We start from the raw sequence: 16,848 nt of genomic DNA on the forward strand, positions 1-16,848 counted from the left end.
TCCTCATCACCACTGCCACCACCAGCACTAAACCACATCACACAGCACGTCATCCAGACAATGAAGGAGCAAAATAATCCAGAGGTTTCTCAAAGACTTAAAGAGTAAGCTACCTTAAAAATGATACAGTTGTGTGATCTACATGACTTTCAGGTTAAATGCAATGTCATCAGCTTCTGCCTTGTTAGGTTAATAACAAGCAGCTAAGGTATCAAAGAGTGGGGCAATACTGCTGCTCTGTGACACGGCCTTTGTTTACCAGCTAACTATCATTACATTTTTAGATCACTGAAGCTGTTCACAGTCTTGTTGGCATCTGGAATTCTTCATTGCTCCTAGATACCCAAAGCTGTCAGAGTCTATACTCGACTGGAAAGAAATGTCTTTCCCATTCAGAATTAGATTTAGTCCTTTGAAGCCTTGCACTTGTGACCTCCATACTCAGCTATGGTACATTTCTGTACTCAGAGTTAAAACACCAATCTTAAAAATCTACAATAGTTTCCAGTGCAGAAAAAAACCGAAAACTCAAGTTGTTGGTGGCACTGCAAGTCAGTAGCCCACTAGTACATAATGAAACAGACTCAGAGATAGACATCTCCACAGCTCTTAAAAGAATCAATTCTTGTTAGTTGGATGACGGCCTCCCCCTAATAAAGCATTTTTTTTCTGTAACATCAAAGTTTTGCTGGAATTACACCACCATATGGGAAACAATTTTGTCTTGTAACTGATCTCTCAAGTCTAGAATTCATTTTCATTGCTTATATAAAATTAGAGATTTTGCATACATTCCTGAAGATGATCTTTAACAGTATGGTCACACTTGTTACCACCTGGGAAGAAAAACTCATTTTCTAGTGTTTTATTTACTATATCCTCTATCCAGGCTGTACAGCTTCAATAAAGAAATAGCAGAATGATTTCTTCCTTTTTCACTTATTATCTCTCAGCAAGCTCTACAGGGAAGGAAGCTACTGTATCTCCAGCTCCTGCCAAAACATACCTCAAATCCACTCTTTTTTTTTTAGTGTTTTGCCAGAACATTATATAAACACTCATTCATAGCTGTTTATGGTTTTTGCCAATGAAAAATAAAATAAATCATATTACCACATCCATTGCATCTAGAAGAAATTCTTGCTGTTCAACACATACTATCTTAGGATTTAACACTTCTTCGCAAAATGAAACCAACAAATATCCATCAGTGGAGGAATCTGCATGCTGAAGAGCCATCTCAATGGGAAAATAAACCATGTAGCTGAGCAGAAGGCCATTTTGGAAGCTAAGCAAGAAAAGGCAGGCTTCAGACTAAATTCTAATTCTCTCTAAGCAGCGAGATTTAGAATTCTTAAAGAAGAAAAAAAAAACAGGGAAAATTGTGGGAATGAGAACATCAATTGTAGGAAGGACTGATAAAATTATTTAATTGACACTAACCCAAAGATGGATTGACACAAAATGTATAATGGGCAAGTGATGGATTAAATGCTTGAGTAAACAAAGAGGCTTCCTTTTCCATCTGACTCTAGTGAAGATGAAGAGGTCATTTGCCCCTGAAATTTGACAAGATGCAAGAATTGTGATGCAAAGTTGGAATAAAAAACACAGGTTAACACACATTGTTTCAAGTACTTTTCACCAGATCTTGAACTAAGAAACAAACAGTAGTCAAAGATAACAGAATTTATACATTTTTATAATACTGCTTGAATGCAAATTCTGACTTCGCTTTAATAATTTCTGTAATTACACTCGAATAACACAAAGAAAACACTTTGTGTCTCAGAGATGCTTCTGAGATGTCAAGAAAGCTAAGAAATCTCATTCAGAAGTACATTTTTGATAAACAAAAACAACTCTTCACAAAAAAAAATACAGTGCTGTTTTCCAGATCTATCTATTCTGAATTAAAAGGCTAATGTGACAGCTGACAGAACATCCTCAACAAATAATACAAAACAAAGCAAATTTCTTGCTTCCCATTTATGTACATTAGCATTTAACAACTGTATAAAATAAACTTCATTCAAGCAGTTTTAGATCTGGAATTCAGTGATGATCAGATAATTGCAATGCTGTGGCTTCAGACAAAAGAAGTTGGAAAACAAAGCTACAAGACACAGCTTCTGCCATTAGCCAGTAATATGAACATTACATTACTTTAAGTAAAAAATGCTATTTGCTTCTAAACTAGTAGAAGATAGGATATTGTATTACCTGCTAGCAGCCTTTACTCTATATCCAAGTTCACACACACACACTATAAAAGTTTGCAAAGATATTAAGCAGCTTCAGAAAAAGGAGCTGGAAGTATAACATTCTGTACAACACCTCTTAGGCTCTTCATACTGAAAGAAGAGTTGAGGGGACTTACACTGAAAAAATATGACTTGGCAGGGTATATTCCCTGACACTGGGAAATGACGTTGGGATCTTTGCCTCGTAATTTGGTTTTGCTCATACATACACTGGCTATAAGCACAAATAAGATAAACAACTGAAATCTCACAGGCTGTAATTAAAATGCTGAGGCATGCCTCGTCACTGGGGAGAGCTTCATTACTATCCTTCACGCAAGACCTTAAGGACAAGAAAAAAAGTGATATCTCAGATACAAAACATTGCTGTATTGCAACCTAGGCGATGAACAAACAAACATATTTCTGACCCACTCCAAAACTAGCAAAGAAGTCCAAAGCAGCAAGAAAGTACAATGACTGATAATCTTTAGCTCTATTTGCTGTGATGCTGGGGCAAAGGCATGCGAGTCAAAGGCATTTTAAGGGACCGTGGGATGGGGAGTGCGTAAAGTCTTTTGCCTTCCCAAATGCAATGCCCAAACACTGCAAATCTTGCTGGTGGGCATCACACATAGTTGTTTGTATTTAGTTCTGCTTCCATAGCCGATTCAGTGAAAAGCGAGCTGAATTCAGCTACGTCTGCTTGGTCTCCACTGATAAGCACACTGCAGCGCATGCCAGACTGCCCAGGACAGAGCTCTTCTCACTGCCAGCTAGCCCAGGGCCACCCTAATTATGGCTAATTGCCCGGACAGTTATCTCTCTGCAGCCTGCGTCGTGCTTCCAAAAGCCTCTAATTGAATTGCTATAATTTTTGCCCTTCCTAATGCAGTGGGTTGGTGAGGTAAAATGACCCACGGGAGGCGGAGAGTGGGGGGGCTCCGCAGCCCATAAAGAGCGGAGGGGACGAAGGGAGGGTGTGCAGAGCCGTGTCCGTGCACCGGGGCCATGCAGTGAGTGCCCACGGGGAGCAGCCATCGGGACTGCAGCTGTGGGACATCCCAGCATCCGTGGGACATTCCGGCAGCAGCCGTGGGACAGCCATCTCGCCACCTGCCAGCTCCCTGTGAGACACCGTTGTGCCCCAGCTCAAGGTACTCAGTCCCTTCCCACCTCTCAGCCTTGTCCCACCGCTCCCCAGAGGGAATCGGGGTGTGGGCCCCGCGGGACGAAGGCTCATCCTCACCCCTCATCAGTGGCCAGTTTGCTCACCTGCTATGCGGATCCAAGCTAGAAGCCAGGCAGCGAGCGACTTGAAGCTTACCCTGGCGCGGTTTCTTTTCAGATGCAGAGGTGTGCGGGTTTCCTGTTTCTGTCTTTAATCCTTTGTGCCGCCCTGTCAGAAACATTCGGACTGGTTTTGTCTGTAAGTATTCATCTCCCGTGAGGGTCCTTTCCACTGGGCAGCATCCGTGCCAAAGCTGACAAGTGACAGTGAGCTCTTTCACGATATACCCTGTGTTTAGAGATACAGCAGTGAGACAAGACGTAGCACTCATACATTTGGGGCTGTTAATTACTTAAATACCAGGCTTTTGAATAATAGCTCCCAAGTCACAAAGAATAAGAAACAAAGGTCTAGAGCAAAATCCAATGGGTACCCATCCCTGTCTGACTCAGAAAAGATCAGATACGGACCTTTTACAGAAACTGTCACGTAAACTCAAGCAATTACAATTTTGCTGTTTGCTAAATGATTATCAGGAAGCAAACTTAAAATGCAAAGTCAAAATTGTTACCTCCAAACTGTGATTTGCAGTTTCAATTATATGATGTGAAATATTTGCAGTACATGGATTTCAACAACAAAACCACTAGAGGAGGCAGGAGCTAGCTGTAGTAATTACTTTGATATTATTATATTATTTATTTCTCACCATATTTCTTGTATTTCAAACCTTCAGAAGACATTTCTGTTAAGAGAGCATCCATTTGGGTGCTGTTTGCCTTCTTGCCTTCAGAGCGTAGCTCAAGCACTAATCTACTTGCATTTTTCTTTCTTTGAGGCAAAAGAAAAAAGGGGCTGGACTTTGAACAGTGCTGGTTACCTACTTGGGCCACGTAAGTCAAGCGCTCTTTCTCGTACTATTTCAAAACTCAGAAGTTTCTTCTTGTAAAACTTTTTGTTTGTTGTGTGCTACTCACTTCTGTGACAACTACACTGAGCCTGCAAAGACTGAATGCTTGTTTAGATATTTATTACGTGCCTATTACAGAGCTGAGTTGCCTTAGGCAACAATTGTTTTCAGAAGAGTCATGCTGTGAGACTTTACACACAGATGCACATCTGAGGCACTCTGTGTGTTACTGATCTGTAATTTCCATATGGCAAATACTTCATTTTACCTTTTTTCCCTTTTTCCTGGAAGTGTTACAAGACATCATAGCATCCCAGATGTCAGAGGAGGAGTGACAGGATGTGAAATTCTGGCATTACTCAACTTATTTCAGATTTCAGTTAAAATCTGTTTGAAAATGGCTTTAATATACTACTATTTAAAAAAAAAATAATCCAAACAAATTAAAACAATAACAAAGTGCAAAGTCATGGCTGTAACCCTAACAGTTCATTGTGTGACATCAGGTACATACTATCCAAAATACAGCCACACATACTGGTTCACAAAGATGAAAGATCATTGGATTATAAGAAAATAGATGCTGTGTGTGCATTTGTAAGAAAATGCATGTACATTATAAGCAAAATGGAAATACAGTGCTAAGCTGTCTCAAATATCTGTCTTTCATCATTATTTCTAGTTAATGTAATTACACTTTTTACCAATGTTTGTATATTCTCAGTCTCAGTGACACATGACCAATGCTGCAGCACCTACTGTAACTCTCCATATACAGAGCACATAAAAGGATACATAAAACTGATTAACGCATCTTAAGCGTGTTAATTGGCATTGCAAATGTATGCCCCACAGCAGATCTAACCAAATTGACAAATATGGAAATGTGCTTTTCAAATGCCGTTTATCTAAGACTGGGTAATAGGAATCATCCTTTGTTGCAGGTCGTATTGATCACCTTTTAATGATAAAGGAAATGCCCATTGCAAGGGGGAGAGAAGAGGCACCAGGGGCATGTAAGATAGTTTACATGAATAATCTTCAAAAATCTGCAGCTTGTTCTTTACATAAACACCTCGGCAACACTTTCCAATAGCAGGAGAAAGGATAGCAAAAACAGCCTTCCAGATTACACCCAAATGTACAAACTTATGTTTTACTTAGACCTTCCATTGAATTCAGTGACAGGTTTGACAAGTATGTACATGTAATGCAGGACAGAGTCTGAAAATGATAAAAATCATAACCACAAATGTGGAAGAAAGGTTATTTTAGTGACTTTTTTTTTTTTGTACATAAGCATCTAACAGAAGTGTTCATTGTGATCTTTGCATTAAAATCCATGAGAGGTAAAGGTTGCTGCCAAGTCAATTAACTCCTCTGATTTCTAATTTATTTGTCAGATGCAGTAGATAACCACAGATCTTTTAATGACAAACATGGTTTCACTGGTAAACGTGAAATACAGCCTGATGAGGATATAAAAGCAGGTAATTAAATTCTGAAAGTTAGTACTGTTGATTTTTTAAGATGTCTTAATTTATTTACTGTCATTGATCTAAGTTAACTGCTTAGATATAAGGCTACTCCTGCACTTTTGCAGATATCCCACTAAGTATTGGTGAGCAAGAAAATTTAAATTTCACCCACTCAGACTGCAAGTGTGCTTAAACTCTCTGTTGCCTTGGGAAAAGTGCCATAATTGTATTACTTTAAAAGCAGTATGATTTATTACACTTTAAATACATTGCTTTTTCTTTCTGCATACACAGTTCAGTATATCAGACTTCACCCCAGACAATCAAGAGCTCATTTTTGTCTAAGAAGTGAGATCATTCTTTCCAGTAGGGAAACCAACAGAAACAGGCAAATATTTTTTGATTCTGATATTACAGAGCTGAAACCAACTGAATTAAAACTGTATGGCACTGCTTATGTTAGAAGATTGTCAATCATTTAAAATAAGCTCTCCAAGTTAAGTTTCACAATGTTTCTGTATTTAAGCAATTTGCCTTGTTTTTACTAAAGCTAGAGAACCGGCTTTGCCCAAAAACTAAGGCAAGTCAATTAAAGTCAACTCAAATTAATATTTACCTCAGTTTTTGTGTTTCCAAAACGACTGCCAGTTTAGTGCTGGTTTGTAGTTATATTTTAAAACAACAACACCCAAACAAGAAGTATTTCCTCAACTTCGGTACAAATGTAATACTTCACCAATCAGAAATGATAATAAAGGCAGGCAGCATTTGCAATCTAACAGTGTGGTGCACAAGGCAATGCTGCCATTTGTGAATAAACTGCCAGCTCCTTCACTGAATTATATGATATTTAAGAATTTTGGAACTCTATGGAACTGCTGCATGCCCAAACTTACAAGAAAACATAACCAAACCTGTCTGGGTGGGACCTAAAAATACATATAACTGCCTCTGTTATTAACCATATTTTAGATGTTTTTCTCTTCAAGAAATGCTGCAAGCTCTCCTGGTAAACTTGAGCTTATAAACTGTATTAGTCACATAATATTAGACTAAAAAAAAAAAACAGCCCCCAAACCCTACCAAAATCTATGAGAACATTTAAGGAAAAACCTTAAGCTACAAAACAAACAAACAAACAACTGTTTTGTTGCTAGAGTCTGCAAGTAATTGGCTATACAAAATCAGTCATATATACTCAGTGGAATGTGTGTACTCTTAAGTCCCATATATATATATATGCAATATGTATATGCAATAAATATCAGATGACAAATAAAATATGATGACTAGTATGGTCATATTTATCATCATAAAAATCCATAACAAATGAGATCAGAATAAAATGAAATTAAGAAAAGAATTTCAAATGAAAACACAAATGTTAATTACATAAGAATTCACACGTTTCTGTCCATCTGAAGGCTGGAAGCTAAGACATCTAAACACAAACTTCCACACAGATCCTTAAATGCTGACTACATCAGAAACTTTCTTGCTTTACAATTTCCCATCAGTATTTTTCATGTGGGCTGTACAGCTCCCTCTGGTCTGCATGTCACTACAGAAATGACTCATTTCTACGGTCATGGAAGAATTCCCCCAGCATTCACCAGCTGCAAAACCTGCCTTTCTGACTATTTTCTGAGATGAAACATGTCCTCACTGATAACATCAAGGGACAGTATTTTCACCAGTGTGATAATGGACTGTGAGTCAGATTCTGCTACCCATCTCTTCTATATGTAGAGAACTAAAACACTCTGCAAAATTACTACAATTTGTTCTCTAATATGGAAGAAGCTTCCACCTCGTTGATAAAAAGCAAGATGTCGCCACTTTTTAGGTTTTTGTTTGTTTGTTTTTAATACACACAACAGACATATAACTCATTTTCCCAAGTAAACAACAAGCTTTGAGAACACTTGATTATTGGAGCAGTTTAAGAAGTATCAAAAGGCCAACTTGCACAAGATTAAAGGGAGTAAATAGTACTTGTTATACATATGCAAAAGCACATCCTTCTGAGCTTTTAGATAAGCCCCAGACCCAGCTGTTAGGACTACAAATCACTTCTGTATCACTTAACATCTCATTGGGAACAATGTCAGACCTCATGCAGAACTTTTAACTGTTTTGTAAAGCTGATGAATTTGCTACATTGACCCTTCCCTTTCATCTCAAGCTAGCAGACACAAAAGAGGGAGTTGAGAACAAAGGATAACTCTCTTCTACAATTGAGGCTCACTGGCCTCAAGAATCATGACCATTAAGCTGTCACAGTAGTTCCTCCGCAGCAATGGCACACAAAGTGTGCAATTTCCATTTTGAGAATTGCAGCTGCATACCTGAAAGTTGCTTTGCTCTTCCATGAAAAGTGATGTTCCATTTTAAGGATTTTTTTTTTTCCTAGATTGTCTTTCCAGGATCCTTATGAATTTAGTCACAATGTTACATACAATTAATAGATACATTTACGCCATATTCAGTAATGACCAATTTACTTTTTTAGGAAATCTTGGAAGACCACTGGCTGACGAAAACATTGTGCGCACAATAATTGAATTTTTGACTTACTTGCATCTCAAAGGTAAGTGAATGACTTTTAAATCCAGTTACTTTTAGCAGAAGCACGGAAGATCTGTTTCTGTTGGCCTTTCTCCTGTGACATTCAGGACTAGTCTTGCATGTACAAGTCTGCAGTAGATTTGCCTGTATTTCTGGGAGCAAGAGCGGGAGGAAGGGAGAGGAAGTCAGTTCTCCTTTAACATATCTAGGAATACATCTGACTTCATGAGTACAAGCAGTCCTGTCAAAATGCAGGCGAATGGATACCCAGCACAAGAGGTTTCTAGTACTACTTGATTACTCCCAGCACTATGAAAATAATAAGTTACTGTTAAAATGTTTCTGAGCCAGCTCACAGCTAGTTGAAAACAAAGTAAATACAGTCTGATTATACGCAAGTTATTAAAACCATTTAGTAACAAATTAAATAAAGGCTCAGTTTACCTCCAAGAGCAGTTGGCTGAAATTCAGATAGACTTGCTAGCAATGAAGAAATGCATCTCCCTTTCTCCTTGCTTTCTCCACAAAAGCCACATCATAAAGTTGCAAAAACACTAAACTGCACGTTAGCAAACAGCTCAAAATGCTGCTGGCAAAAGTATGGGAAGTCACAGAGCTCTGGCAAGGTTTGTAAAACTGAGCTCACAGCTGATCTTGTCAGAACAGCAGTTTCATTATATCATTAGGTAAAGTAGAATTCTGTCTGCTTCCGATTTCGTTCATTTTAATCACAATTCTTGGTTTCTTCATAAATTTCTCAAAAAAAAAAAACTTCCACACAAAGAAAGACAACTACATTTTTTAAAATGTCTTCTGCCATCCTAAAACCATCTAGGAAATATTTTAGAAGTTAACGTATATTTGCAAAGAACATAATGAGGAGAAAAAAGATATTTTCTTTGCAAGTGATTGCGGAATTCTCTGTTTCAGGAAGCAGGCCATCTATAACTTCTATACTCTTCCCTTTGAATACAACAAATTATAAGCAATTTTGTCGTGTGCATATGGTGTGGAATAGTAAGAATATGATGTGGAATAGTAAGAAAAAACAAGGTGTTATATATCATTTTCATTATAAAAAAAGACATTCAATAGACCTATGAAATTTCTGTATGCCTAGGAAATAAAATTCTAGACACTCTGGCATAATTTTCTAAATGATTTGCATTCACCAAAGCAAAATAATTTTCACTACTAAAAACAACAACCCAATGCTTACTTAATCAAATCTGCCTTTGTTACAAAAACTCTTTACAGCTAGTGCTAAAGGCCTGAGAGAATTCAAATATATACATATGTTTAAAGAACATTATTAGCATGTATATTCACTGTGGATAAATAAAGAGCTTGTTTAGCACTGAAAAGGAGCCCTAGACATTTATCTCCATACCTTGCTGTCTGAGCCTAGGGAAGCAAAAGCAATAACTGGATAAAAAAAGAATTCAAAACATGCAGAGTGTGAGAGTCCACTGTGGTGAATAGGCTAAGACCTACTGAGCTGTTGGGCAAGAAAATAAAATGCATCTCATAGAAATACAAATTATTTCTTCCCTGGGACGAATGAGAAAAAAAAAGTGTAGAATAACTGTAAGTATCAATTCCCTATTTAGCATAGTAATGCCAAACACCTTCTTTTATTCAGAAAAGATGGTATTGTTATCTGTCCTTGGAATACAGGAAAATGGTATCTCCAGAACATATAAAAATGGCTTTTCTTTGAGATAGTTCTTGTATTCCCAGGTTATAAAAGAATATTGTCACACTATCCCCTAACCTAATATCTAACAGGTATTGCCAAAACCTAGTACAAACTTTTACACCAAATCAGATCCATGAATTTTGGAGGTGAAAAACATACTTTGATACTACACCTCTGTGGTGGAGATGCTTTAACATTTTCCCTCAAATGTCACCTTACCACATTAAATATATTCAAGTAGGTATGTTCCTTTGAAGGTGGTGTGTGAACCCACTCATGGAATTCAGCATCAGGGAATGGTGATACTCAGATTACATACAAATTTCTACTTATCTACAAGATGAAGCGATTGTTTCAGGTATTATCTCTATAAGAAATGCCTTAGAGATCACAAAAAGTGGCTTCAGCCATTTTTCTTGAAAATTACTCCCTCCAGTTTTAAAGTCTTGCCCATGTAAATCTGGAAGTAGAACAGCATGTGGCTGTCACTAATATTAAAACCTTTGAAGCTTGATATCAGTAGTGTCACTCTGTCACTGTAATTTTTTTTTTTTTTAAGTAACGTTACAATATTTAACAAGCTGTTAACATTTAAAAGAAATAAAAAGTTCAGAAAGTAACCTATCAAAAGTGCAAAGATTTGCCACTTACAGTTAACAGAAAATATTTTTAAAAATGTGTATTACTGCAACTGGATCTTATGATGTACTTGACAATGTTATTATGCATACTTACACATCTGCTAATTCATTGTTTTCCTTCTTTGAAGAGGTGGGAGCACTTGACAATTTATCTTCACCAGAGGAAACAAACCAGTCTTGAAGAAGAAAATATTTTTATTCTGTTGTAGTGCAAATCTGATTCAATTCTAAACAAAAGATCCAGAAGAACAGAAGATGAGACGTATTGTTTTCATTAATCTGAGAAATGGTAAATGATGTTCTGCCTCTTTGGTTTTGTTTTTCTCTCCTGTAATGTTATGGTGTAAAATTTTGGCTTGGTAGGTAAATGATAAAATAAAAATAAACAGCAACGTCTTTGTTCTGTTTCCCTTTAACAAGCACACGATAATTCACATACAAAACCCAGGCTAAACTAAAAGATTATGCTGCATCTCTACTCATAAAATAGAACATAAATACTACATATGGAACATCTTAGCTTACTGCAACACAGGAAAAGTTCAGTTTCAGACTGTTACCATCATACAATCTTTTAGGGTCACATCTTCTTGTACTTCTATACTTCATGGAAATCTTTCTTCCTGTTCACCTGCTTACAGACACGAAATGAGCTCATGTTCCTGTTGTATTTCATATTATTCATCTGTAATAAACCAGTCCAGAGGCTGAAGCTTACTTTTACACAATATAAATGTATCTTGGTTTACACAAACTACGTGTTTAGTTTTCCTATTCCTATGCCATCACAAATACTGGGTCTGTACACTTTAATGAAGAGGTTCTACTGGCTACTCCAGAATTAAAATTACATGTTATGAAGTGCCTTAATTTGAGTCTAGCAAAGCACCTGAAGACATGTTTAATTCCTCCAAAGAGTTTGATATAGCAGGACCAGGATGTGAGGCCCATAAAGTGTAAATGGCACAGCAGAATTGAGGAAAACTTTTAGAGTACGAAGAGTTTTATAAAGGTTCTTCACATTTGACTTTGACATTCTACTTAGCACAGTGAAATATCATCCTTTCATAATGCTGTTTTCTGGAGCACACAGACTGACAGAAACGTTGCAGAACATTATTACGTAATCTGTTTTTCACTTTTAGCATAGCTGAGTATGTTCTAGATGCCAAGCCATTAGCGACTAATCTGAAACCACAAGGCCATTTTGCCCTGTCAGTCCATCTTTGCTCTTCCTCCAATAATCACTCCGACTATGATTCAGTGTCTGATAGACACCTTCAGAAGCATACAAAGTATTTTCCATCACATTCAATAGGCTTTTGGGGAAGGCTTTTTTCTCCCTACGCTATCTGGTAAACTTACGAGATTCCGAAACATGAAAACAATACAGTGAACTCTAATTTGTGTACATTAGCATCGTTCAGCACTTCAAAATTCATTTTTGCTAGTAATTTCCTTAATTCCAGTCATAAATTTGAACCATGGTTTACTAAAATCAAGAGGAACTTTCAGCACCAAGCTCATGAAATTTGGAACGATTTTGTAGGAATGTCTACTTGAAGTTCTGAAAATACAGATTACTTGAAATGCTGAAGACTCATAGGATTAGGTCCCTTGAGAGATTTCCAGAATTGTCTGGGCAAGGAGGTCCACAAGTTCTTACACATCACACTAAACAGTTAAGTGCACCTATTACAAATTTATATACGTATATCCACAAAAGCTGTCTTTAAGCTGCCCAAAGCAATCCATGCGCTCACATTCAAACATGTTTTGGTAATAATACTCCAAAATACAGAGAGATGTGGAATTTTAGAAGTATTTCTTCATTCTCCAGAGCTTTGGCCTTTGGAAATACAAAGGGCCAGAACTGTAAACAAGTATTCTTTGCAGCCAACTTCAGTAAGTCTTATTTTATTGCTCTTCTTTTATTTAAAGCAAGGGTTACATTTCCACAACTCAGACATAAATTTTGCAGATAGCTGGAATGACATCTCCATAATCAGACTCTCAAAAAAATACCTAATTAAAAATGCCCTTTAAACTATGATTTGAAAGCCATTTGTCTCATCACAGCAAAGAGAAGGCAGAAAGATTTGTTTCAATCAAAAATTTAAAACAAAAAACCCAAAACCAACTCCTAACCATTTTGTCTACATTTCATTCACTTGCACATTAGATCAACCTTTGGTCTGCACTAAAGATAAAAGCCAAGGTCTAAAAAACGAGTAAAACTTTGTTGCAATGTTTGCTAATGCAATGAAATTATTTGGCATACAAATTTAATACTGAAAATGAACAGGAGGCTTGCATGATTCTGAACAACTGGATAATAAAATGGAAGATGAAATTAAATGCTGATGCAAGCAAAGTAATACGCACAGAGGAAAACAATTCTAATTTCGCATACACATAATCATGGTCTAAATTATCTCCAGAAAAACAGCTTAGACTCATTGTGCATGGTTCTCTAAAAATGTCATTCTAAACCCCAGCAGTATTTACAAAGGCAAATGGAATGCTAGGAATTATAATGAAAGCAGGCAAAAACTCAAAAACATCACTATCCTACCATTCCCATCTTTGACACCAGTTGTACTTCTGGACACTGCACTGAAAAATAGAGGGTACTCTAGAACCAGAAAAGCAGTCAAGAAATGTGGTGAGGGTCTTCAGCTGCAGGAAACAATTACAAGCAGAGAGACTAAAGAGGCCGTGACTCATTAGCTGAAGAGATTGGTACAATGGGACATTATAGCTTTAACCATCACAGTTGCAGTGCCTAATGAATTTATTCCGTACTGTAACCCAGAAATTAATGATTACCTAATAAAATGATCACGTAACATTTTAGAACCCCACTCCAGAAGAAGGAGTACTTCTCTGTGCACTTCACAGTGAAACTGTGGTACTGGAAGGCATTGCAGAGGCCATGCTGCAGAAGCAGTTACACTTAGAAGGATAGTCCCTCAAAAACAATTGCTCCAAATGAACCTACTGGCTCAGAAAGGCTAACTGGATTGCTCCTTAGTGTACAATCAACTTGTGTGCGTACAGAGCCGTAATACAACCCTTGCAACTGTGATTCAGGGCTTAATTAAAGCAGGGATTCGTCATTTGCATAGCAGCTAGCGTCAGTTTACGAAAGAAACTTGGAAAATCCACTTTTTTTGGCTAAAAATGATACAGGAATTAAGACTTCCTTCAGACAAAAAAGGTATAGCTTTAATATAGTGCTTCACTTGTCAGACAGTCTCACCGATATTTGTTTAAATGCAGAGCAGTTCAATGCAGAAGGGTATTTCCAGATGGTGCACTTGATACAGAACAGTCTATTCAGATTAGGAAACCATTAAGCAGCTGACAGGGTACATGCATTTTCCCACCTGTCTACTCATGTAAAGGTCAGACTGCAAAATTAGCATACAAAAATTAGATAGGGACTCAGAATAATGAGGAAGCTTTATACAGGAATTGACATAACTCTGCTCTCAAGTTTAACGTTGCAATAGTTGGAAGCAAACTACAGCCCTGTTTCATATGACCAGCACACTGACTTCCCAAGCTAATGGAAAACCTCGTGACAGCTCACAAAGAACTCTGACAATTTCTTAGCTGTACTTTCAGACAATTTTCAATTACTTAGCTGCTTTTCAGACAAGACAAGGAGATAATGAGGTGAGACAGCACATGAAGTAACACGTTAATAACTCACAGCAAAAGCTATGGATTAGTTTTATACAATTTCAGAGAATGGGACACAAAAAAAAAAAAAAAAAAAAAAAAAAAAAGCAAGTCAGAAATGGGCACCAGGGAATAGTTTGTAATTTACCCAGGATATAAATTACCTCAAGGGATTTCTAAGGCAGACGTGATGCTTGAAAGGAAGTTGAGAGCTAAGCGTTATCAGCAGAACAAATGAAATTTCACCAATTGGTGAAGTTCATCAATAAATTGCAGCTCTTTTTCTGTCACTATTTTGTGTCCTATCATTTACTTTTAAATTTGTAATGCATATAATGACAACTCTGATACTTCATTCAGCGAGGAGGGAGGATCACTTATATTGCTATAAGTTCCTATGATTGCCCTTTAGTCTTATTTCGGTTATGAGGGACTATATCCTGCTTTACTAAGCACCCCTGTTCTGAAAGATCAAAGATTTAGGAACCAGCATTTTTGGGGTGGATTTCACAGTAGCTGATCTTTACTGCTACTAAAACCATTCACAGTGTAGACTCCAAAGCTTTGTGCAAAAGCTGCATGCACTTCTTCCGTATACAGAAATCAGTATTTGGGGGACACTCATGCTAGGCAGCTTCTTTTAGGATTCTTCAAAGCAACTTCAGGTACTCAAACTGACGAGGGCAGTTGTGCTAATTGAAGAGCTGTATCATCTTCTGCTCTCAGCTAGCCAAAAGTGTGGGCTCTGACTGAATTCAGAACAACAGGCATTTTTGCTAGCTTCTGCAAATGCAGAAGGAACTTTGGCCCAAAGACTTAAGAATAAGCAAAAGCAAGGAGGAAAAATCATCATGATTTTAAAGCTCAGGATTACAGTTTTTATTATAATTTTTTTTATTGTTACTTTCCAAAACACAGTTTTTCAAATTGTGCCTGCTTGCCCTTCATGCTAGTTATGCATTTATTTAATATTTAAAAATACATTTCTATAAAGTCAGCATATATGTGACAAATCCTGGCCTACCAAAACTTAGTAAAGCCGTACTGATGACTTTCAGATAGGTTTATGTATATCAGTTAAGATCTGACACTGGAGCAGTGTTATAATAAAATCTCATTTTTTAAGATCTCATAGCTTAGGATTAATATGATTTCAAAATAAAACCTATAGCCATTCTCGTTCCCTAAACAATTCTCCTCCTTCCTGCCTGCTGCAATGCAGATTACCCATGAAATCTTTTCATTTTGTGCCTTCAAAACCATCTGATTCAATCTGTTAAAGAAATCATACCGTTCTGTATGTTTAGAAATATCCCTATGTCCATTAAATCTTAATTAGGTTTATGTAGTGCAAACTGTTTCTTTTTTTCCCAAAATATTTACATTTTCTTTGTCTTTTGCAGTATTTCCATTTGAACTCCTTTTCCACCACACATCATAGAGTATCTTACCCCTGATTACAGCACTCAACATTTATTTCCAAATTAACTTTGGTTAAACATTACAAATTTGTTGTGTCAATCACTGTTTTGATATCTTTCTCCCCACTCCAGTTGCCTATTAGCATAATGCACACTAATTACCAGTAAACTGTATTTATGACAACATTGGCAAGCCAGGTGTTCTTTATTAAGCAGAAAGCAGATTTAACATACTTTTTCTGTGACCTGTAATAGCTATTATGCATAGGCACTAGTCTTTTCCTCAGTCACGAAAAGGCTGATGCCCCTTACAGAAAAAATTATGCATATATATTTTAAGACATTTTGCCTTTTATAAATTCAAAGTGGAATCACAGCTGTGAACAGGCTTGAAATACATCCACTGAGAATGATGCTCTTATGCTAGAGAATTTGGGAAAAATACTTTTTTTGCTGAGCCTTCATTTGCATTTGTAATAAAAACATAAAGACTTGCACCTATTAAAGTTAAAACTCACACCTAATTATAGATTTCTCAAGCCCTGTAAGAAACTAGTCAATAAATTCTTCATCACCAAAAAGCATTCTCAGGTACGGAACAATAATTTTATTTCTGCCTTTCTCAGACCCATCTGAACCTAATGAGGTTCAACAAAGCAAAGTGTGAGGTTGTGCACTTGGATCACAGTAATCCCAGGTATGGATACAGACTGGGAGAAGAACTCCTTGAGAGCAGCAATGCTGAGGACCTAGGAGTCCTGGCCCATGAAAAACTTCACACAAGCCAGCAAAGAAGAGATCTGTCAGTGGAGAAGTGCTGTAACAGTCTGCCTGGTGAGACTGTGGATGCCCTGTCCCTGCAGGGAGGTGTTTAAAGCCAGCTAGGACAGGCCCCGGGCAATCTGATCCAGTACTTGATCTGGTGGTTGGCAACCCTGCCTGTAGCAGGGGGGTTGGAACCTGATGGTCC

General features: G+C 37.3%; 1 protein-coding gene and 1 long non-coding RNA gene across 5 annotated transcripts; one reads left to right on the forward strand and one right to left on the reverse strand.

Moving 5' to 3' along the window:
* Nucleotides 1-1,134: 1,134 nt before the first annotated feature.
* On the reverse strand, nt 1,135-10,985 carry LOC128085510 (uncharacterized). 3 transcript variants are annotated; one of them, XR_008208993.1, is made up of 6 exons: nt 10,865-10,985; nt 8,440-8,582; nt 3,519-3,762; nt 2,381-2,586; nt 1,444-1,559; nt 1,135-1,353 (listed from the first exon to the last, which is right to left on the reverse strand). It is a non-coding gene; the product is annotated as an uncharacterized LOC128085510 (long non-coding RNA). The 3 variants fall into 3 exon arrangements; XR_008208992.1 differs by having other exon boundaries at nt 1,320-1,559; XR_008208991.1 differs by lacking the exons at nt 1,135-1,353; nt 1,444-1,559 and having other exon boundaries at nt 1,863-2,586.
* GAL (galanin and GMAP prepropeptide) lies at nt 3,197-11,022 on the forward strand. 2 transcript variants are annotated; one of them, XM_052693042.1, is made up of 7 exons: nt 3,197-3,400; nt 3,592-3,672; nt 4,313-4,367; nt 5,329-5,400; nt 5,788-5,874; nt 8,375-8,452; nt 10,899-11,022. In XM_052693042.1, the coding sequence occupies exons 2-7, from the start codon at nt 3,592-3,594 to the stop codon at nt 10,949-10,951; spliced, it is 426 nt and encodes a 141-aa protein (XP_052549002.1). In that variant the 5' UTR covers nt 3,197-3,400; the 3' UTR covers nt 10,952-11,022. The 2 variants fall into 2 exon arrangements, with proteins under 2 accessions (XP_052549002.1, XP_052549004.1); XM_052693044.1 differs by lacking the exon at nt 5,329-5,400 and having other exon boundaries at nt 3,208-3,400.
* The last annotated feature ends 5,826 nt before the right edge of the window (nt 11,023-16,848 follow it).

This window comes from Tympanuchus pallidicinctus, unplaced genomic scaffold (assembly GCF_026119805.1).
Source record: "Tympanuchus pallidicinctus isolate F22 unplaced genomic scaffold, pur_lepc_1.0 scaffold3, whole genome shotgun sequence".
Lineage (NCBI taxonomy): Eukaryota > Metazoa > Chordata > Aves > Galliformes > Phasianidae > Tympanuchus > Tympanuchus pallidicinctus.